General features: G+C 45.6%; 1 protein-coding gene across 1 annotated transcript; it reads left to right on the top strand.

Moving 5' to 3' along the window:
- Positions 1-3,241: 3,241 nt before the first annotated feature.
- Positions 3,242-17,108, top strand: ZNF622 (zinc finger protein 622). Its single transcript, XM_052659075.1, has 6 exons — positions 3,242-3,982; positions 4,867-5,127; positions 5,345-5,507; positions 8,380-8,492; positions 15,551-15,694; positions 16,893-17,108. The coding sequence occupies exons 1-6, from the start codon at positions 3,274-3,276 to the stop codon at positions 17,018-17,020; spliced, it is 1,518 nt and encodes a 505-aa protein (XP_052515035.1). The 5' UTR covers positions 3,242-3,273; the 3' UTR covers positions 17,021-17,108.
- Positions 17,109-23,797: the final 6,689 nt, after the last annotated feature.

Below are 23,797 nucleotides of genomic sequence, written 5' to 3' on the forward strand. Positions count from 1 at the left end.
ATGGAGTAATACATGTCTAGTACGGTGATGTGTAAAGAATGGTAAAAAAAATTCTCCTGCAGTTCAGGAGACCCAGGTTTAATCCCTGGGTCAGGAAGATCCCCTGGAGAAGGAAATGGCTACTCACTCCAGTAGTATGGCCTAGAGAATTCTATAGACAGAGAAGCCTGTTGAGTCCATGGGGTCACAAAGAGCTGGACACCACTGAGCAACTAACACACACATTGCTGTGGAGAAAAGGTATGCTCGGGAAAGATTTATGAGCTGGGAGTAGGCACTACCATGACAAGAGGGTGTGGATAGGCCTCTCCTATAAAAACATTTGGGTAAAAACCTTAAAAGTAAGGGAGCAAGACAGCAACAGTTGATTCAAGCAGAATAGTAAATGATTTCTGAGACATAATACCAACAAAAAGATGCTTGCTTAGCCTTGCTAGAGGAACAATAAAAGTGTCAGTGTGACTAAAGGGGGTAAGCAGGGTAGGGCAGGAGGTCAGGGGTAGGTACAGTAGGCATTCTAGAATAGAAAGGGAACCCTCTTTGTCACTTTGGACTTCCCTAGTGGCTCTGACAGTAAAGAATCTGCCTGTAATGCAGGGTTGGGAAGATCCCCTGGAGGAGGGCCTGGCGACCCACTCCAGTATTCTTTCCTGGAGAATCCCATGGACAGAGGAGCTTGTTGAGCTACGGGCCATAGGGTCGCAAAGAATTGGGACAGGACTGAAGCAACTTATCATGCATGGACAATAAAGTATCACAGACTGGGTGGCTTATAAACAACTCCCCCCCCACCCCCGCCACACACACACACAGTTCTGGAAGCTGGAAGTCAGGGTGCCAGCATGGTCTGGTGAGGGCCCTCTTTGTAGTCTCAGACTTACTGTATCCTTTCCTGGGTCTCTTTTAGAAGACCACTAACCCCATTGGGAGAAATCTGACCACACACCCTAACACCTCCCAAAAGGTCCACCTTAAATAATACCATCATCTTGGGCACTGTTTTCAATCTATGAATTGTGGGGGAACACAAACATTCAGACCAGAGCAGGAAGGTGTTTAAATTTTATCGTGAGTCAAGGGAATCCACTGGAAGGTTTTCAGCAAGAAGAATGCAAGACTAGACTTGATTTTTTTTTTTTTTAAGTCTTTTCTTTGGTGCTCTGGCTCCCTTGTATTCAAAACATGTAGCCATTCAATTCTGAAACAGGCTGATTGCTTTAGCTAGGCTGTGCACAGAAGTATGAGAACTCCCCTTTCTGTCAACATAAGTGCCTCCTATAGAACTGGGCTGGGACAAATGAAAGGACAGAGCTAACTGAGCACATGAGCAGTCCAAAGTGCTGCTACTGCTGCTATGTCGCTTCAGTCATGTCCGACTCTGTGCAACCCCAGAGACGGCAGCCCTCCAGGCTCCTCCATCCCTGGGATTCTCGCCAATGGATGAAAGTGAAAAGTGAAAGTGAAGTCGCCCAGTCGTATCTGACTCTCTTAGCGACCCCATGGACTGCAGCCTGCCAGGCTCCTCTATCCATGGGATTTTCCAGGAAAGAGTACTGGAGTCGGTCGCCAGTGCCTTCTCTGAGTCCAAAGTGAGGTGGGCGTTAATTGTAAATTCACTCTGGAATCCCAAGATTTAGTACTAACAAACCACGTAAATGTCTCATTAAATCCTTTGCCTTGACTACCTGTTGAAATAATATTCAGGATGTGTGCTGTACCTGCTAAGTTGCTTCAGTGGTGTTCGGCTCCTTGTGACCCTATGGCTTGCAGCCCACCAGGCCCCTCTGTCCATGGGATTCTCCAGGCAAGAATACTGGAGAGGGTTGCCACGTCCTTCTCCAAGGGATCTTCCTGGAGACTGAACTCACGTTTCCTGCATTGGCAGGTGGGTTCTGTACCACTATCACTACCTGGGAAGCCTGCTATACTGGGCTTATTACAGGATTCAGTTCAGTTCAATTGCTCAGTCATATCCAACTCTTTGTGACCCCATGAACCGCAGCACACCAGGCCTCCCTGTCCATCACTAACTCCCAGAGTCCACCCAAACCCATGTCCATTGAGTCAGTGATGCCATCCAACCATCTTGTCCTCTGTCGTCCCCTTTTCCTCCTGCCCTCAATCTTTCCCAGCATCAGAGTGTTTTCCAATGAGTCAGCTCTTCACATCAGGTGGCCAAAGTATTGGAATTTCAGCTTCAACATCAGTCCTTCTAATGAACACCCAGGACTGATCTCCTTTAGAATGGACTGGTTGGATCTCCTTGCAGTCCAAGGGACTCTCAAGAGTCTTCTCCAACACCACAGTTCAAAAGCATCAATAATTCTGCACTCAGCTTTCTTTATAGTCCAACTCTCACATCCATACATGACCACTGGAAAAACCATAGCCTTGACTAGACGGACCTTTGTTGACAAAATAATGTCTCTGCTTTTTAATATGCTGTCTAGGTTGGTCATAACTTTCCTTCCAAGGAGTAAGCATCTTTTAATTTCATGGCTGCAATCACCATCTGCAGTGATTTTGGAGCCCAGAAAAATAAAGTCAGCCACTGTTTCCACTGTTTCCCCCATCTATTTGCCATGATATGGGGTTAAAAAAAATGGCCATCTTAAGTCTTTGTTTCTGCTTTCTTAAAACATGGCTACTATTAGATTTAAGATGACCTGCATGTCCGGGATTCTATTCCTACTGGGCAGCAGCTGGACGGGGCTCTGTGCTCCCAGGTGCAAACTACTGATTCAGGAGCTTCCCCTGCGCCCTTCCTTGGAAGGGCCGCCCTAGAAAGGCCTAGGCTCTGGCCTGGACTCTCTGGTTTTCCTGTGAATTTCCTCAGCCTCCAACCTGAGTCTCTCAGCCCTCGGGGCGAGGGCTCAGACGGTCCAACCAACGGTCTAACCAGCAGCCCTGGCTTTCGTGACACCCACTCCCGGGGCTGCAGGGGCACGAACTTCAGAAAGCCCTCGACCGCCGGGTGGTCAACCGCATCAGTCCTCGGGACTCCCCAAGCCCCGTTTCCGCGAGACGGCCCCCTTCCCGGCCTCAGGTTTCAGCGTACAGGGAAAAAAAACAAACCCAGACATTAACTCTGCCGGGGCTAGGACTGTCAATCAATAACCACCTCAGGCCACGCCCACTTTTGTTGACTCAGCGCTCATCTCAGGTCGACTGGGCGGGGCCGGATCCGTCACTGGCTGCCCCCATTTTCCCGGGACTCTCCGCGGCGGAGGCGTGGCTACAGTCTGAGAGGCGGGACTTCCTGTCCGACTGGGGATGACACGAAGTCCGGAAGTCAGCTCGCAGTCCGGCTCTTATGGTGTGGCCAGGCCTCTAGTTGCTAGATTTCTACCTCGGTCGCGCTTTATTTCCCGCCTGGCGATGGCGACCTACACCTGCAACACCTGCCGGGCGGTGTTGGAAGACGCGGAGGCGCAGCGGGTCCACTACAAGACGGACTGGCACCGCTACAACCTGAGGCGCAAAGTGGCCGGCATGGCCCCCGTCAGCCTCGAGGGCTTCCAGGAGCGGGTGCGGGCACAGCGGGCCCTGGCGGAGCCGGAGAGCAAGGGCGCGGCCACCTACTGCACCGTCTGCAGTAAGAAGTTTGCTTCCTTCAAGGCCTACGAAAACCACCTCAGGTCCCGGCGGCACGTGGAGCTCGAGAAGCAGGCGGTGAGTCGGAAAGTGGCGCTCATGAACGAGAAGAACTTGGAGAAAGGACTGGGCGTGGACAGTGTGGACAAGGATGCGGTGAACGCGGCCATCCAGCAGGTCATCAAGGCTCAGCCGTCCACGTCTCCCAAGAAGGCGGCGCCAGCTCCCGAGGCGGAGCCTGGGTGTCCCGTGGCCGCCGGGGGACGTGGGACTCAGCCGCGAGACCCGGGCGAGAAACCTCCCCGGCTGCGGTGGTTTGAACGGCAGGCGAAGAAGTTGGCGAAACAGCAGGGGGAGGAAGAGAGTGAAGAAGACCTAGATGGGGATGGTGAGGACCGGCCTGGGGGGCGGGGCGGGGCGAGGGAGGGGTTGGTCCTCAGGTTTTCAGTTTATCCTTGAGGTTGGAGCGGGGAGGTGTCAGTTTTTAAGTGAAGATGATGAGTGAAGGTGGTTTCCATGCTTTCTGAACTGACCGGTGTGGCCAGCATCCTTACAGGGCATTTTATCAGTTCAGTCAGTCAGTTGTCAGTTCAGTCGTGTCCGACGCTTTGCGACCCCATGGACTGCAGCACGCCAGGCCTCCCTGTCCATCACCAACTCCTGGAGTCTACTCAAACTCATGTCCATCGCATCCGTGATGCATCCAGCCGTCTCATGCTCTGTCGTCCCCTCACTGTTGTATTAAATAGATTCAGATCCTGAAACCATAAGATGGGCGGAGGGTAATATTAGTAAATATTTGTAGAATGAATAGATCCTTTCTCTGTTTATTGAATGGGGAGATTTTTAACATATGCAGAGGGGTACACATTACCCTCCACACCTTCTGCTGTAGAATGTGTTATTTCTATTGGGTATCTAGTTATGATGGCTTTGCACTTAACTTAGTTTGGTAAAACTGTGCTCTCAGAAGTTCAGAATCAGCTAACTAACCTGAAACGGGAGGTTTGAGCCTTCAACCTAGCTTCCTTGACTTGGTGAGTTTTTTTTTTTTCCCCTTTCTTCCCCTATGGCGTCTCACATCCCACTAGCACTGATTGAAAGTGTTCATATATATCTAGAAAAGGAGCCAAAGCCCCCTTCAAGGTGTTTACTGTGCCCTGAACAAGGAAGACTAAGGCATTCCTTAGCCATGCAGACTGGTGAGTGGTAAATGAATGGCTAACACTGACATCTTCTACTAATTTTGTTTTTGAAATCTCTGACTTGAAGACTGGGAGGATATTGATTCTGATGAGGACTTGGAATGTGAGGATGCTGAAGCCACGGAGGAGGAGGAGGAGCAGGATGCAGAGGAGGAAGAGGCAGGAGGAAGCACCCCCCTTGGTGCCATCCCCATAAGGGACTGCTTGTTTTGTCCACATCACTCAAGCTCCCTCACAAAAAATGTGGCTCATATGACCAAAGTCCACAGCTTCTTTATTCCTGATGTAGAATATCTTTCAGATCTTAAGGGACTGATTAAATATTTGGGTGAGTATAATGTTCTTTTCTTTTTTATTGATGAAACCCTGCATTATTGGGGGGCATTGACTTTGTGTTTCTCACCAGTCTTGGATTGAATGACCTGCTGATTTTGTGAAAATAAAAATCTTGGTGCCTGTTTTTTGAGTTGTGATGAGATAGATGATGAGATATAATCTGGCTCCAAAAAGCTGCTTTCATGTCTTTTTCTCAACTTTTTTCCCAGGGGAGAAAGTTGGTGTTGGGAAGATTTGCTTGTGGTGCAATGAGAGAGGGAAGTCCTTCTACTCCACGGAGGCGGTACAGGCACACATGAATGACCGGAGTCACTGTAAGCTCTTCACAGATGGGGACGCTCTTTTGGAATTTGCGGACTTCTATGATTTTAGGTCAGTCTGGTTTGTAACATGGAGCGAAGCAAACTCATCACATTTGCACTGGCTTCACCTGTGCCCCTCCCTGGTAACTGTCTGGCTCTGTCGGATATCCTATTCTTAATACCTCTTAGAACACTTTTATAAGGTGGTTATTTCCTGTCATTTTGTAAATGAGAAACTGAGTATCACAGAGTTAAACACACATATCTGACAAAGAGACGATCTCGGGCCCAAACTGTTAAGTTTGTCTGGTTTGAAAACTTGTTTTTGTTTGTTGTGGTGTCAATGGTCCGAAGTTCAGTTTTGCCTGAGTGGTTGGTTCTTAGTGTTAGTGTGCCTGTGACCTAGCACAGGTGTGCTTTGCAAGCAGGTGTGTGTCATGACCATGCCAGGAGTGCACAGTCCACCTGATACAGGTGTTCAGAAACGCCCTGGTCTTTTAAGTCGTCCTTTTGCATTTTCCTTCTGATTTCTCATTTCTCACTTGTCCTGACAGTTTTTCATTATAGCCACTTTGGTGGCTGTGTAGGGGTAAAAGTGGTGGCTCTGTAGGGATATCCATTGTGGTTTTGACGTGCATTTCCCTGATGAGAACTAATGCAGTTGAGAACCTTTTACTGTATGTTAACTGGGTATCTTAACCACTTGGATATCTCTGTGAAGTGTCCGATCTGGTGTTTTGTCCATTCCTGTCAACTTATCTGCCTTACTGTTAACATTTTAGTGTGAGTTTCTCCAATTATTTTTCGTGTGTATTTGTGAAAGACAGAGATTCTTCTAGAACTACAATGTCTTAATTTGCTAGTTTCTAGATGTACTCATGTCACTCTTTGGGGTAATTAATTAAATTAAAAATTTAAAAATCCGGTTCTTCAGTTGCACCACCCACATTTCAAGACCTGTGCTTAAAAGCAGATGTGTTTTGAAAGTAGCCACCGTACTGGACACGCAGACTGAAGATCTGTATCATCACAGAGTTCTCCTGGACTGCGCTGTTCCAGGACTTGTTTCTGTCAGGATTTAAATTGAGAGCTGCATCTCCCGCTGTACAGTCTCCTCCTCTCCCCCTGTTTGCCAGCCTTCCTGGAGGGAAACAACACAGGTGAAAGAGTTGTTGTAGGTTATTTGCTCACTGTTTTTAAGAACAGTTTTAGGTTCTCAGCAAAATTGGGCAGAAGGTATAGCCGTTTCTTCTGTACTCCATACTCCACAAGTGCATAGCCTCCCTCATTATCAGCCTCCCCCAGTGGCACATATGTTGCATTTGATGAACCAAGTTGACCCACCAGTTATCACTCAAAGTCCATAGTTTAGTGTTCACTCTTGGTGTTGTCTGCTCTGTGAGTGTGGACACATGTCCATATAATGACATGTATCCACCATTAGAGTAGTTTCATTTGCTTACAGATCCTCTGTGTTCTGCCTGTTCATCATTCTCCTTCACCTGACCCCTAGAAAACAGTGATACTTAATGTCTCCATATTTTTGCCTTTTCCAGAATATTGTATGGTTAGAATCATACAGTATGTAGCCTTTTCAGGCTTCTTTCACAGTAACATACTTTTAAGGTTCTTCCGTGTCTTTTCATGGCCTGCTAGCTCTTTTTTTTTTTTTTGGTGTAATCCAAAACTATTCCCTTGCATGGATGTACCACAGTTTGTTTATCTAGTCACCTATTGAAGTCCATGTTGGTTTCTTCCAAGTTGTAGGAATTTGGATAAATCTTCTGTAATCCACTTGCAGGTGTTCGTATAGACAGAAGCTTTTGACTCCTTAGGGTAAATCCAAGCGGCAGGCTGGGTCTTATGGTAAAAGTATGTTTGATTTTGCAAGAAGTGGCCAGCTCTTCCAAGGTGGCTGTGCCCTCCTGTATCCCTGCTGGCAACGAAGGATTCCTACTGCCCAGACCCTCCCCAGCATTAGATGTTCCGGGTCTGGGCCATTCTGATAGGTGTGTAATGGTATCTCTGTTTTAATTTCCATTTTTCTGATGACATATGCTGTGGGGCATATTTTTTATATGCTTATTTGCCATGTGTTTCTTCTTAGTGAGGAGTCTGTTGAGGTCTTTGGCCCATTTTTGGCCAAATGGGTTATTTTCTTACTGTTGAATTTTAAGAGTTCTTTTTACGTTTGGATAACAGTCCTTTATCAGATGTGTCTTCTGTCAATACTTTTTCCAAGTCTTCGTCTTGTATTTTAATTCTCTTGATACTGTTTTTCACAGAGCAGAAGTTTTTAATTTGAATGAAGTTTAGCTGATCAGTTCTTTCTTTCATGAACTGTGCGTTTTGTGTCATGCCTAAAAAGTCATCACCAAAGCCTAAGTCATCCAGGTTTTCTCCTATATTATCTTCTAGGATTTTTTATAGTTTTGTATTTTACATTTAGGTCTGGGATCCAATTTGAGTTCATAGGCTGTTTGCTTACTTTACTAAAGAGAAAATGCTGCTGCTGCTAAGTCGCTTTAGTCATGTCCGACTCTGTGTGACCCCATAGACGGCAGCCCACCAAGCTCCCCCATCCCTGGGATTCTCCAGACAAGAACACTGGAGTGGGTTGCCATTTCCTTCTCCAGTGCATGAAAGTGAAAAGTGAAAGTGAAGTCGCTCAGTTGTGTCTGACTCCTAGTGACCCCATGGACTGCATCCTACCAGGCTCCTCCGTCCATGGGATTTTCCAGGCAAGAGTACTGGAGTGGGGTGCCATCTCCTTCTCTGAAAGAGAAAATGCTAGCAAACTGTTTTCTCTCCAGAAGCTTTCAGTGTAGTCCCTGTAGACGTTAACCCCCGCCCGCCACCCCTTTAGTGATCTAGTAGGTTGGCAGTATTTTAATGAGATTTGGGGTCTTGGTCTGTGTGTTAATGGCATTCCATGGTTCCAGGAGTAGCTACCCAGATCACAAAGAAGGCGAGGACCATGATGAGACTGAGGAGCTGCCCTCAGAAAAGACCCTGGATTATGACGATGAAACCATGGAGCTGATTCTCCCTTCTGGTAAGTGCATTTGTCCAGAATACGTAGTTTCATGCCATTGAGATTATCGGAGAAGCATGTTCCCATCACTTCCCTTCCACGCTGTGGGGAGACAACCTACAACTTCAAGTGTGTGTTTATGTTCCTGTGGACAAGGTAAACTCTGAAGCGAGCCCCATAGCTCTGATTTAGCTGTTTTGTTTAAGTTGCATCAGTGTTTTCCTCACTTTGTTGTGATTTATAATGCTTTAATCGGCCATTTCCTTTCTTTTCAATACATAAACCTTTTGTGTTCTGTTTATTATCTAGCTTTTTGGCCCCTTTGGATTTTTCTTGTTAAACTTGACTTTGCCCTTACTCCTTGAACTAATTCCTGTTTCCATGGTTGTTCAGACTGTTCGACTGGCATGGTTGGATATGATTGACAGCACCTAGGCTTCCTGTTCATACTCTGGGTGCAGGGAAAGACTTGGAGTTTGAATTCTGCCTTCTCCTTTGGGGAACAGGATTCATAATGGTAGAATTTTGTCCCAGATATGAAAAGAAGAAGGAAAGCTATGACTATGAGAAGTGTGAAATATTGTTTATAGCGTTATGCTTAGCTGATAGGAATGGGAGCAGCTAGAGAATATACATTTTAGAAGGACAGGGAATGGAATGATATGATAAGGTTCTAATAATATATTTACTGAGAAGTTAGCATATTCAGGCAGATACATTATTTTCTCTTTAGATCAAGTCTGTGAGTTAGATTCTGTTGTCCGTATTTGACATATGAGTCACCTGAAGCTTAGACAGGATGAGTAATTTGCCTTAGATCATGGACCTCGTCAGTGAAGAGTCCATTCCACCTTTCCTCCACTGCCTGGGAGATTTGCTGTAATGGGGACCAGGAGCAGTCATGCTGCCAGTGGATACATGTCTGCCATGAAGGAACCACCTTGTGCTGTTTGCTCTCCACATGGAATATTGCTGTTTAGGTACAGACAGCCCTGCTTAACCTGGAATAATAACCTTCTAAGGTGAAGGGCAGCTTTATGCAGTGACAGTTGGAGGAAAGTGCCGGCAGAACCTGTCTTGAGGATATAACTCCTCTACAGTGATAAGAAAGCTATAATGCAGCAGAATATCGTGGCCCGTGCAACACACAGTAGCAAAACAGGCTTAAGTGTATCACAAGGGACCTAATCTCCTCTTCCCCTGGTGAAAATACTAATGCAGAACCTCAGAAATAAGTTTGATAACTTCTTTTTCAAAAACTATTTGTTGGGCCCTTATTTTATTAGGTTCCCCTTCCTTGCATGCTAAGTCGCTTTAGTCATGTCCAACTCTTTGCGACCCCGTGGAACCCACCAGGGTTTTTTACCACTAGTTCCACCTGGGAGACTAAGATCACAGTAGACTTTGAGAAAGTGAATGAGCTAGTCCCTGCCAGCAGTGTCTGGCTGTAGCAGGATCACTGGGCACGTGGGCTTCGTTTTGCAGCTACTTTAGCACTTTTCATGACAAAAGTCTGTTCAACAGTGAGCATATCCTTTTTAAGATATATAGCCTATTTTAAGAGAAATTTTTACCTGGACTTAAAATTTCAGAAGCTTGAAGACTCCTTAGCTATCTAGACAACACATTGACCAGAGTGATCCAGGCTCCTCAGGTTCGCCAAAGCCAAAACTGGGTGTCTTCTCAGGATCCTTTATTCCTCTCCTAAATCCAGATGGTGACTAATTGCAGTTCCTAATTAGTTAGGAATTTGGCTTTTGAGTATTTTTTCTTTTTTTTTCCTCCTTATCCATTTGTGTTACCATGAAAGCTTCCTCTCTGGCCTTCTCCAGTGTGATTTCCACTTGGCCACCAGAACATTCTTTCTGAAACAAACTCCATTCTTTCTATTTTCTTTTCCCTCTGGAATTCCCAGGGGAAGCCCTGGCCTTCAGGGTCACTTTGTCACCCGGTGTCTTTGTGTGCTTCCTTTTCCTGCCCACGTGAAATTTCCCTCCTCTAGGCCTTTGTACATGCGCTGCCTGTCTTCCTCTGAGACTCAAGTTGGGTTCCTTGCTCCAAGCGGCTGAGCTGAGCTCCCGCCCTGGGTGAGGAGAGTCTCCTCTGCTCCCGGGACACTCGCACGGCCCTCACGACGGGTCTCTTCTTCTTGGCACTTGTTGACTCGCTTGCCTTCTGTCCCTGTTACTGTGAGGACCAAACTGGCTTCTTTCATCTCAGCACAGTGCCTCAGACACATGGGAGCCACGTAAACGTCTGTTGACTGAGTGACTGGAAAGTTGGAGGTGACTTAAAAGCAAGGTGACTTCCCTGGGTCTGCCACAGGGCAGGTGAAGAGAGCTGAAGGAGCCATCCTGGGCTCCAGTGTGGCCTCAGGGAGCACGCATCATATTTGCCTACAGTCCCAGGTGGCAGATTGCTCTGCTTGTTCTTCACACAATCAAAGAAGAAAGGGCCATGAGATTAACTTGTAGGTCCAGTTTCTTGGGTTTTATTTATTTTTAAAGATGTTTTTTATGTGGACATTTTTTTTTTTTTAAGAAATCTTTATTGAATTTGTTACAACATTGCTTCTGTTTTATGTTTTGGCTCTGGGGCAAGTGGTATCTTAGCTTCCTAACTGGGGATCGAATCCACACCCGCTGCATTGGAAGGCAAAGTCTTAACCACTGGACTTCCAGAGGAGTCCTATTCTTGCATTTTTAAAACATGAACTTCCTTGCTGACAGCTGCCTGTCCACATACCAAGTCATGCTGTTTTAAAGTGTCGGATGCTCTCGAGGGAGACTTGGTGGTAGTGAGTGACCCTTGTGGTCCTTGAGTACTGGGCAGTTCTGTACCATTATACAGCCTCAGGAGAGACCTAACCGACTGCCAGGTACTGCCCCAACCTGGGGTGACTAGGCTCTGCACATCTCTTCCTGTACGTACATTTTCCTGGGGAAAGGCCATAATGGCATCAAGTAACCTGTGTGGCTACACAGATTTTTTTGACCACGTGGATAAGTGTATTCCTTTCACCCCCTGGGGAGAGTCTGTATGTAGTGTCTAAAAAGCGTGTGTGACCTGGAGCCAGAAAAGGAACTATCTACATACACATCATTCATTGCCTTCCTGGGTCTTCTTCACAGATGACTGACTTCTGAAACCTTATACTAGAATTCATTTAAATAGTAATAGTACATGGCTTTCTTAGTGAACCAGAAACTAGCAATATTCTGAAATTTTTTCCAGCTCTACAGTTACGTATACTTTTACTATCTCATGTTAAAAACCAGTCATCCTCTGGTCAGTCAGTCTTCGTTTTAATGAGATATGACAGTTTATTGTCCATTGGTTTTCTCCCTCAATACTGCTTTGGGTTTTTTTAATGAACCAAGGAAATAGGAACTCTCAAATAAACACCATTTAGATGTGTGGTGGTATTATGGCAGTATATTCAATCACCTGGTTATTTCTTTGAACAAATTCACCATTCAGAAACCTCTGATTATGCTCAGTTATATATATATGACTGGGTCAGTGTGGACGTTAGCATGAAGCTGATTTCTCGGATTCTAATGTGGAGAGCATAGTGATATTTAATCAACTACCCTTAGTAGAGTCTGCATAAAACTGGTTTCAAAAGTAGCAAGTAGTTGGGATTCCTTGATTGTAGTTGCTTCAGGTCAAGTTCAGGTCAGTTGCTCAGTCATGTCTGACTCTTTGGGACCCCATGACTGCAGCACACCAGGCCTCCCTGTCCATCACCAAATCTCGGAGCGTGCTTAAACTCATGTCCATTGAGTTGGTGATGCCGTACAACCATCTCATCCTCTGTCATCCCCTTCTCCTGCCTTCAGTATTTCCCAGCATCAGGGTCTTTTCTAAGGAATCAGTTCTTTGCATCAGTTGGCCAAAGTGTTGGAGTTTCAGCTTCAGCATCAGTCTTTCCAGTGAGTATTCAGGACTGATCTCCTTTAGGATGGACTTGTTGGATCTCCTTGCAGTCCAAGGGACTCTCAAGAGTCTTCAACACCACAGTTCAAAAGCATCAATTCTTTGGCGCTCAGCTTTCTTTATAGTCCAACTCTCACATCTCCATACATGACTGCTGGAAAAACCATAGCTTTGACTAGATGGACTTTGGTTGGCAAAGGAATAGCTCTGCTTTTTAGTATGCTGTCTAGGTTTGTCATAGCTTTTTTCCCAAGAAGCAAGCATCTTTTAATTTTATGGCTGCAGTCGCCATCTGCAGTGATTTTGGAGCCCAAGAAGATAGTCTGTCACTGTTTCCACTGTTTCCCCATCTATTTGCCATGAAGTGATGGGACCAGATGCTGTGATCTTGATGGTCCCAGAGGCAGTGACATAGAGCTCCAGTAGAGGGTGCTGTGAGCATTCGTATCCAAGACTGGTCGGCTCTTCAGTTCCTGTGGAGCAGGTTGGTGTGAGGACACCTCCAGTTAGTTGCTGACTAGCCAGAAGAATCTGCCACTGGATCCACAAGAGATACATAATCAATCTTAGGGAAATTACTCTTAGAGATACTTTGTCACTGTCTAATGTCAAATGTTAGGCTATTTGTTAAGTAGGAGTAGACAGTCTTTTTCATTTTAATTGAAGTATAGTTGATGTACGCGGTTGTGTGAGTTTCTGGTGTATAGCAAAATGATTCTACATTTTACATAAATATGTATATGTGTGTGTGTGTTCTTTTTCATTATAGTTTATTACAGGATATTGAATATAGTTTGCTGTGCTGTGTAGTAGGACATTGTTGTTTATCTGCTTTATACATAGTAGTTTATATCTGCTACTGCAGTTACAAAGCCCTAATTTCTCCTTCCCTGACCCCCTTTCCTCTTCAGGAACCATAAGCTTGTTTTCTGTGTCCGTGAGTCTGCTCTGTTTTATTAAGTTCACTTGTATCATGTTTTAGATCAGGAGTGGACAGTCTTGTAGGCAGTTATTACTGTGGCAGCAGATAGATGGACAGGTGGTAGCTTCAGCCTGACTCAGACACTTCCCATCTGTTACTTGTGGACAGGCACGCTGTGTTCCGGTGCGAAGCTGAGCTGTTCTCAGCGCCTGTGCTAGGTGCTTACTGCCAGGCGCTCCTGTCATTGCCACAGGACAAGGGTGGCTCTAAGCAGCGCTTACAGTTCTCCTGCCAGGTGTCAGGAACCTTGGCACTGATTCATGAACCCTCTTCAAACATGTCTTAAAACGCAGCCTTCAAGATTACATATTTCTAAATGCTGCTTACAAATGTAAATAAATCAGTTTAGTAAGTGCTAATGAGCAGCATTATCATTCAGTGATTCTGAGGAAGTCATTGTTGCAAACCCAGAGCATCCTGAGCTACATTATACATAGAAAGTCGTCATCAGCACTGCTGGGCTTTCCTGCTGGAGCTTCTGTGTAAGTGTGAGCCTTCTCCATCGCTGTCTCACTTGTTTCTGGTGGTCTGGGAGCTTTGTTAATTCTTCCCCCGCCAGAACAATCGGGTCCAGGGAGACATCTTTCATCCATGTTAGTATCCAGAGACCACAGCATCATGGAATTGAAAATTTCCCTTTTTGTTGTCTCCTGAGTCTGGTCACAAATCAATCACCTGGAAGTAATCACTTATTCATACCTGTGTAGGGAGCAAAATGTTGCGCAGGTAGCTTGTCAAGTACCGGGAGTTCACACAGAATAACCTGATAGAGTTTTTTCTAGTAGGTTAAAAATCTAGATTCTAAAAGCAAATATAGCCATCTATAATAGTTGTAGTATTCTGTTCATGGTCTTTCTACCCAAAAAACTGTCAACATTTAGAAAGCAGTAGGTCGGGGTTTCTCCACTTCAGCACTGTGGACCTTTTGGGCCAGATAATTCTTCGTTGAGGGGCTGTCCTACGCATTGTATGGTGTTTAGCCAAATCCCTGGCCTCGACCCACTAGGTGTCAGGAGCTTCCCTCTACCTGTGACAACCAGCAGTGACTCCAGTCACTGCCATGTGTCCTCTGGGGATAAAGGCCCCCCCTGTTTGAGAAGCACCGCATTAGGGAATGTTAGCAAAGGGAAAGTGGATTGGCTTTTCTTCTAAACCCAGACTGTGGCTTGTAGAACTAAACATCAGGCCAGTATTGGTGCTTAATCTTTTTAAAGAAAGTTAAAATTCCTTGTCTCCTAGGATCCTGTTATCTGTATTAGTAGGGACGGCCATGTGAATTTCTGTGGAGACATATTGTAAGTACGGATGCTGCATTTTTCACTTGACAGTGACTTGTCATTATCTCTGTTTTGCAATGTCTCTACTGTTTTTTTTTCCTCCTTTAGCCATAGACTTAATTGGTTGAATATTTGCAACTATTTTTCTATGAAAAACTGAAGTTGCTCAGTTGTGTCCGACTCTCTGCGATCCCATGGACTGTAGCCTACCAGGCTCCTCAGTCCATGGAATTTTTCTATACACAAGTTTTAATTTTTTACAAAACTCTTTATTCCATGTTGCTAGGTCACTTCACTCTCTGTTTTATGCCACATTTCCATCAAGAAGTATTTCCCCAAATCACAGTCTGCCTGGTTGTGTGGTGTTGTTGTTTAGCTGCTAAGTTGTGTGCGACTCTTTGCAACGCCATGGACTGCTCTGTCCATGAGACTTCCCAGGCAAGAGTAGTGGAGTGAGTTGCCACTTCCTTCTCCAGGGTTTTGTTTCTTTAATATTTATTTACTCATTGATTTGGCTACACCCGGTCTTAGTTGCAAACTCGGGATCTTTAGTTGTGGCTTGTGAACTCTTAGCTGCAGCACATGGGATCTAGATCCCTGACCAGGGATCAAACCTGGGCCCTCTTCTTTGGGAGCACAGAGTCTTAGCCACTGGACCACCAGGGATGTCCCTCAGTGTCTCTGCTCGGGTTTATCTTCTTTCCCTCATTGGTTAACATACAGCTTCATCTTTCTTCAGCTGGTAGAGCAGTGTTTTTTTCTGGCACATGCGTTTTCCAGCTAGATTAACATGAAAAGTGATTTGGAAAGCCCTTGCTTTATGACTCTGCTTTGAAAAATGATCCAACTCCGTGCTTCAGTACTGTTCTTTTGAAAACCAGGTGCCAGGGTGGGTCATCGCTCCTTGATGAGATACTACAAGCAGCGGTTTGGCTTGTCGAGAGCTGTGGCGGTTGCTAAGAATCAGAAGGCTGTGGGCCGGGTCCTGCAGCAGTACAGAGCCCTGGGATGGACTGGCAGCACAGGTACGCCCGTGGGGACCTGCTGGGCTAGCCCAGGAACTTGGGTTACACAAAGGGGCTCGGCCGATGTCGTTCTCTTCACTCTCTCCTTATGGGTCTTCTCTGGGGGGAACTTAGCTTCTTGGCCTATGACCACTTGAGACATATATGGCGATAAACCCAAAGCTCCGTGACTTAAAAATTTCATATTCCTCAGCACAGTAGCTTTTTAAAACTGCCTGTAAACTATTAACTTTTTTAGGAGGTATAATTGCAAAAGTAATTGCTTAGTAATCATCAAAGGTTGAAATTCTGGAGGTTATACAGAGGACTTAAATAATGTCCTTGAGGCAACATAGTTTGAGCTGTGGAGTCAAACATGACTTACCTGATATTCTTATACGTTCTTATACAAAGAGTCTGAGTAATTTAATTAATCGAAGCCTCTGTTTCTCACTGATAAAATGGAGGTGGTATTAATAATATCTACTTATAGAGTCGTGCGGGTTGAATGTCATAAAGCATGTATGACATAGTACATGCACATAATAAAGGCCGGCTATCGTCCTTCGTTTTGAAATTTTTCTTTAGAAAGCTTAGTAAGGCTCAGAGGGCTAGAGCATGCGACTGAAGTTGTTCAGCTTTGAAATATCATCAGTATGAAATTATTTAAATCTATTCTGATGTCTGCTGAGTGCAGCTTGTTATGCTTGGATCTTCAAGGAGAACGTCAGTCCACTGAAGTCAGGAGTGGGGAGGGGTGCTTTCCGATGGCCTGGAAGGCGCCGAAACCGAAATCCATCATCAAGGCCTCTGTGTTTATATATGCACGTGGATTCCCTTGCTGGGACCCCCTGGGAGCTGTGAGGCCACTTAAATTAGTGGACAGACTTCCTGTTAGTCTTGTCAGGAATTCTTGTCTGACTTGGTTTATAGTCTGCCTTTCTCTGTGCCTTTGGTCAGTGGTCTTCACCTTTTGGGCTTCTAGACCTTTTCAGATGATGAAAACTGAAGCGGCATGTATATAGAGAGCAGTCCTGGTGCACAGTGGCAGGCGCACGGAACCCCCCAGGGCTCGTTGGATAGAGGCATCAGATAATAACTCCTGTTTAAGTATTAGAGCCCGCTTAACCGAAACCAGCTTTGATTCTCTGTCAAGTTGGGTTTTCTCTGATCATAGCTCACTGTCCTTTGCTTCATTCTCACCCCTTCCCAACCCCAGGAGCAGCTCTGGTGCGCCAGCGGGACATGCAGTATGTCCAGAGGATGAAGTCGAAGTGGATGCTGAAGATGGGGATGAAGAACAACGCCACCCGGCAGATGCACTTCCGGCCCCAGGTGCTGTTCTGATTGGCCAGGGGCTGGGACGACGGCCCTCCCGCTGCCGCTTGCCCTGTACTTCCTCTGTCCTGACCTGATAATAAAAGCCAGGATCAAATTGGCTCTCCCGTGTTGTTTTTTGACAGGGTTGAGGGGTCATCTTTTCATCCAGTGAGTACTGTCTCTGCTGGACTCAGGCCCTGCCCTGCTCCTGAGAGGTGCTGTGTAGTGTCAGCTTGGAGCTGATTTAGGGCTGTCAGAGTAACGTGGGGGACTCAGGAGTGACTTGTCTGCTCTGAGCCTGGCTTAACGTTCAGAGGAACACCTTGCTGTGCCCTGGAGCCGCGATCTGCATTAGGTGCTTTGAAGCTTCTGGGGGAGCAGAGTGGAGTGTCCCTCATTGGAATGTACTGTGGCTCCCGAGATGGTGACGATCTCTGGGCACTTTCATTAAATCCAAGCAGAGTAAAAAAGCATGTCAATGGCTGGCTGTAAAAGTTCTTTTTACTTTATGATTTATTTCTGGTGGTATCAGGTCGTAGTTGCAGCGTGCAGGATCCTCATTGTGTCATGAGGGGTCTCGTGTTGCCGCGCATGGGCTCTGGAGCTCTCAAACTTCCGTAGTTGTGGTGCACGGGCTGAGCTGCCCTACGACATGTGGCATCTTAGTTCCCCAAGCAGGGATCGAACCCGAGTCCCCTGCACTGCAAGGTGGATTCCCAACCACTGGATCACGAGGGAAGAAGTCCCTCTTTATTTCTAACTGTGAGCCAGTGCTCCCTTTAGAGTAGGAAGAAAATAAATGTAAAATGTTGAGTTTTCATTTTAGAAACAAAAGCGGTCTCAGGGTTCAATCTCTGAAGAGATGCTCAGTATAGGTGGTTTAGGGAAAAGGCCATGGTCTGTTGGAAATGAAAGTAAACGTGAAGTTCAAATCCACTGAGCTACCTTTCTCACTTTGGAAAGTGACTTGATCTTTAAAATCTGTACAGTGAGGTGTTTATTACCTCCCAGGTGGTTGTGTGATGAATTAAATCAGCAGTGGACACATCAGTCACTCAGTCCCCAGCATAGACTAAGTGCTTCAGGTTCTCTGGGGTGGAGCAGGGACCCCGCTGAGTAAGGGGGTGTCTGGTCAGTGCAGTGGTCTCCCTGAGGAGTGGGTTTCAAGATGCCCAGAGAGCGTACTTACCTTTACCGTACATTCACCAGCCTTTGATTGCTATGGAGACGCTTATTTTCCTTTAAATCTTGGATGCAGAGTTGAATTAATTTTATTTCATTAGTACAGGGCTCACTATCCAACAGTGGAGAGCTCCCTGGATTTTTATTCCACCCTGTTTTCTAACATTCTCGTCACACAACAGTCCTCCATCCTACTGTGTTTGACATCTTTAAATCTATCCTGGGAAATGAGATACCGCTTAGCATGGGGTATGTTTTTAATTTATACTTAATGTGGCCTTCCCAGGTGGCACAGTGGTAAAGAATCCACCTTCGATACAGGAGACACAAGAAACGCAGGTTTGACCCCTGTGTCTGGAATTACCCTTGGAGTAGGAAATGGCAACCCACACCAGTATTCTAACCTAGAGAATCCCACGGACAGAGGAGCCTCGTGGGGTTCAGTCCCTGGAGTCACAGAGTCGGTACATGACGTGCTATATAGCTCTTGTCAGTTTTGTTTTTCTTTCGATATTTTTTTTCACTCAGCCTCAAGCTTAATTCATCATGTAATTGCTGGGAGGCACCATACTGTGTCCCGCACGCAAAACTTCCCTGCCCTTGCAGCTGACACCTCCTGTCTAGCCTCTGGTCCCACATCAGCCCTGCACTGTTGGTGTGCCTCTTTTGTATAGGTGCCCTTTTAATTTTGAGACCTTTTTACCTCTTGAGTGTCGATGAGGACAGTTTGAAATATTTCATTGATTTATTATCTCCTCCCAGGCTCCAAAGACCAGTTCTGACTTAAGTTTGTGAAGGGATCCACTACACCGCTACCTACATCGTGTTAATAACTTTTAAAACTTCAGTTTATGTGCTTTTCTGGAGTAAACTTCTGCTTGGGAATGAAGGCAAAGAAGATTTGAACAACTCGTGGTTAAATAAAGAACATGAGAAATGAGCTGGTTTGGGAGGGGGCACTTCTTTGTGGTTCAGGAAACTGAGGACATGTCTGGTAATGAAATTCCCCTGTAATTCTCTCCTTTGATGTGTCTGTCTTTCTCTGGGTGCACTGTGCCCAAGTCTGTCTTGTGTAGTTGGGCTTCCTGGGGCTTCCTGGCCCATTGCCACACAGCAGTTTGCCATCAGTTCTCCCCACTTCAGTCCTTTCAAGGCCACATGTTCTTTACCTGGTGTCTTAAGCCAGTCACACTGGAGAAGAGGCAGAACCTGTCAGACTACCAGCTTAGAGTCTAAGGCAAAGCTGCCATCCTTAGCCTCACACTCATCATTCTGAATTTGACTACTTACAATGTATTGTCGACATACTGCTTCCCTTTCTCCAATTATTTGTTCACATTTTAAAAATTAAATATTTATCCACAGTAACTCCAAAGTATATTTTTACTAAATCCAAATTTTTTACTTCATTCTCATCAAGCTTCCTAATAGCCACTATAAGACAGTTGTCTAAACCGACAGCAGATACAAAAGTAATCTTATTAGCGGTTCTGCATCAGGACTGAGTTAGCGCTGGCTGCTGCAGCTGACTGACCATGACTTGGGTGGACTCTTGCATCCTGGGAGTAACCCCAGGATCAGCTGGTCCTTGAAAGTGGATCTGTCTGACTTTGGTGGAGATAACAAGACTGGGATCAAAAGTGAGAGACTAATCTCGTCCCGTCTCCATGAATTTTACCCAAGTCCCATGCAGCTCTGCTGACGGGTTGGACTGCTCGTCTAGTGATGGCACCGTGGGCTCTTCCTGCTTTGTGGACACTGCGTTTGTGTTTTATGGAGTGTACCCTGTACAAAGTGTAAAGAAACATTTTCTGTTTCTCCACTGTGAGGTGTAGGTAACATTTCTATTTCACACGTGAGAAAATAGATATAGGGAAGTTTAATAGCTTTGGTAAGAAGACAACAAAAGGAAGCCAGAGATTTCTGGTCCAGTGTTCTTATTTATATATTTATTTGACTGCACCGGTTCTTAGCTGTGGCAGGTGGGATTTTTATTGCAGCATGTGGGATCTGGTTACCTGTCCTGTGTGCTGTGCTCAGTCGCTCAGTCATGTCCAACTCTTTGTGACCGCATAGACTGTAGCCCGACAGGCTCCTCTGTTCATGGGAATCTCCGTGCAAGAATACTAGAGTGGGTTGGATGCCCTCCTCCAGGGGATCTTCCCTACCCAGGAATTGAACCCAGGTCTCCCTCATTGCAAGAGAATTCTTCACCATCTGAGCCACCTGATTACCTGACCAGGGATCGAACCCAGGTCCCCTGCATTAGGAGCGTGGCGTCTTAGCCACTGAACCACCAGGGAGGCCCCTGTCCAGTGTTCTTAATGTAACATGTTTATAAACAATTTTTAGCAGCTTCTCATGCTGAAGTTCACACTTAGTAGGGCTGTAAACATCTATTCAGGTCCCTTTGATTTACAGCAGGTGTGAAAGAATCTTGTTCTAAATCTAGAAACGTGAAATTTAACATGTATGTTAATGTTATCTACATGATGCACACAGAATTAACATAAATGTCACCACATAAAAGAAGATACCATTTTTTCTTACCTGGAATGTGAACGAATTTGGCCTTCAACAAATTTTGTGTCACTTGTGGACTCTTCATTGCTGTCCTCAGATATTTCAAAACTCTATAGGATTCCATTGGCCATGATTAATTCAGAGTTCACAGTTATTCATTTGTAGAAGACCAGGTAATTGCTGTGTTTCCAACTCAACAGGCAGACATTCTTGCAAGGGAATGGCTTGCAGTCCTAGAGATACTTTAAAAGTGCACTGAAAAGTGAAGTGAAGTGGCTCAGTCGTGTCCGACTCGGCGACCCCATGGACTGTAGCCCTCCAGGCTCCTCTGTCCATGGGATTCTCCAGGCAAGAATACTGGAGAGGGTTGCCATTTCCTTCTTCAGGGGATCTTCCCAACCCAGGAATCGAACCCAGGTCTCCCACATTGCAGGCAGACGCTTTAACCTCCGAGCCACCAGGCCCTGAAGAGTACCTGTCATTTAATTAGAATCATTTCTAGCTGGTAAGTGAATTATTTATGCCACTGAAATTGATGGAGATTAGGAAGATTTGATTAGCTTGTTAAATGCTGCAAACATGTCCATGTAGGGATAATAATTTCTTGATTATTTGTAGGGCAGACTGTTCTGTAGATGTGTTCTTCCTTCCTGGGCACTGAGCTTCCCAGCCAGACTATATTTTTCAGGTTCCCCTGTGGCAAGCTGCGGTCATGTGATTAAATGAGGGCCAGTGGCTGTGAGTGGAGGTTGGATTCAGTCTAAGTGCAGATCATCTCTGACTTGGAGACAAACAGCATTTTCACACTCTGACTTTTTTTTTTCCCTCTGTCCACCCAGAGGTGAGCTGTGGGCACTCTCACCTGTGCAGGTGAGGATGACACCCCAGAAGACAGCAGAGCAATCGTGTGGAAGAATCCAGGGTCTCTAAATGACATCCTGGAGTGGAGCTGCCTTGCTGACCCTACCTGGCTGGACTGTTATGTGAGATAAACTGAAGCCACTATGTGGTAGAGTTTCTGTTACAGTTGCCTCGCTGATAACCTAACAGAGTAAAACCCCACGGTAATGCTAATGGGGCCTGGCACAAGGCAACAGTATGTGAGATGCAATTGACAGTTGCTGGGTTCCTCTCTTTCTTCTTGCCCTTGTTCTCAGACTGAGGTGGGCTAGATTGTTCTGTTATGCAGGATTGGGGGATAGTGAGGAGAAACATGATATGATCTCATGGGACTTGCTCAGGTCAATGTGTCCAATATGTCACTTTTAAAAATTCTTTTAAGAGAGTGTGTGTGTGTTAGTCACTCATTCGTGTCCAACTCTTTGCAACCCCATGGGCTGTAGCCCACCAGGCTCCTCTGTCCATGGGATTCTCCAGGTAAGAATATTGGAGTGGGTTGCCATTCCCTTCTCCAGGAGATCTTCCTGACCCAGGGATCCAGCCCAGATCTCCCCTGGAGCCACCAGGGAAGCCCTTTTAGAGACAGTAGAGACTGAAATGAGTATTTTTCTATAAACCTTGTTTGGCAACCTTAGAACATGCCCGTGGATTCTTTGGCCCTGCTCCCATGGAGAGGTAGGGTCTGCCTCCCCTGCCTCTGATACTGGGCTGGCCTTCGATGACTTGCTCATAACCAGTAAAATGCGGCGGGCGTGATGCTGCCAATTCCATGGATAATCACATAAAGCATTCTGGCTCCCACCTTGCTTTCTTGGCCCCTGATCACTGAAGAAGTCTGACCCCCACCTCCCTCGAGGTCAGGCTGTACAAAAGCCCAGGTGATGTGGAGAGGTCACTGTAGGGGTTCTGGTTGGTGGTCCCAAGTGACATTCCACTCAGCGGCCAACACCAACTGCCAGCATCCAAGGTCAGCATCTTGCATGTCACACCCAGTCAAACCTTCAAGGGACTGCAGCGTCCCCTGACATCTGACTATAACCTTATGACAGATCCCACCCCAAAACTGCCCAAATGAGATTTCCCCAAATTCCTGACTCATAGAGGCTGTGAGAATTTAGAAGACAGAAAGTTGTTTTATACCATTGGGTTTATGCGACAACAGTGATCAGCACACTTGACTGTTGTACCATCACATGTCTCGCCCAGTTGGCATTTTGGTTTCTACTTGCCAACTTTAGGTGCAGTTTTTCTGTCAATATGGCTTTAAGAGCAAGGCCTTTACGTACATTATTTTTCTTACTTGATTTTTGCAATGTTCTTATCAAGTAGATGCAATTATTATTCCCATTATATGGCTCAGGAATCTCAGGCATAGCGGCCAGAGTCTTGCTGTTCTTCATCACTGTGCTTTTTATTAGCTGTGCTGCTTGAGTCATGGAATTTGAGGCTTTGGTGACAATTTGAGGCTTTGGTGACACTCTAAACAGAATCAGATCAATTCTCACCACTCACCTCTTCCCTCCCATCTGGGTTACATACAAGAACCCGGGTGCTCTGGGTGGTGACACATGACTTCTCTGTGGTATATGTCAGTAGTTGACAGCATGGGAAAACCAGTATCTCCACGCTGGGCTTGATACTCACTACACGACTCAGCAAAATCAAACTTTTTTTCAACTCTTTCAAACAACCTTTTATTAGAAACTATTTCCTGAGAAAACCTGATGCATTTCTTTGGAGGAAAAGAATGCTCATTTAACATAGACCTGCTAGATGTGTTCTTTCAGTTGATTGTTGAAAAATAACTCTGGTAAGAGAAAATTAACTTTCCTTATGATGATGAATAGCTATGTAAACGTATTATTTGCTAGCATCTGCCTGGTGGGCTGCCGTCTATGGGGTCGCACAGAGTCGGACACGACTGAAGCAACTTAGCAGCAGCAGCAAATATATTAAAAGCACTAAACTACACTAAAACATCAGGCCTGTTGGTTAAGGAAATCTGCAATTTTGATTTTATTGAATAAGACCTCTAAATCCAAGGAGTTCATTATTATGTTAACTCCATGATATTCCATTATTAATGACCATGTTTGATATTCCATCAGCAAATACCATCTCCACCTGGAGTAATGTGTCTCATATATGTTGCCCTGACCAAGAGCATCCATTTTCTAAACCCAGCATCTGCAAATGCGG

The sequence above is a fragment of the Budorcas taxicolor genome, chromosome 20, assembly GCF_023091745.1.
Source record: "Budorcas taxicolor isolate Tak-1 chromosome 20, Takin1.1, whole genome shotgun sequence".
In the NCBI taxonomy this organism is placed as follows: Eukaryota; Metazoa; Chordata; class Mammalia; order Artiodactyla; family Bovidae; genus Budorcas; species Budorcas taxicolor.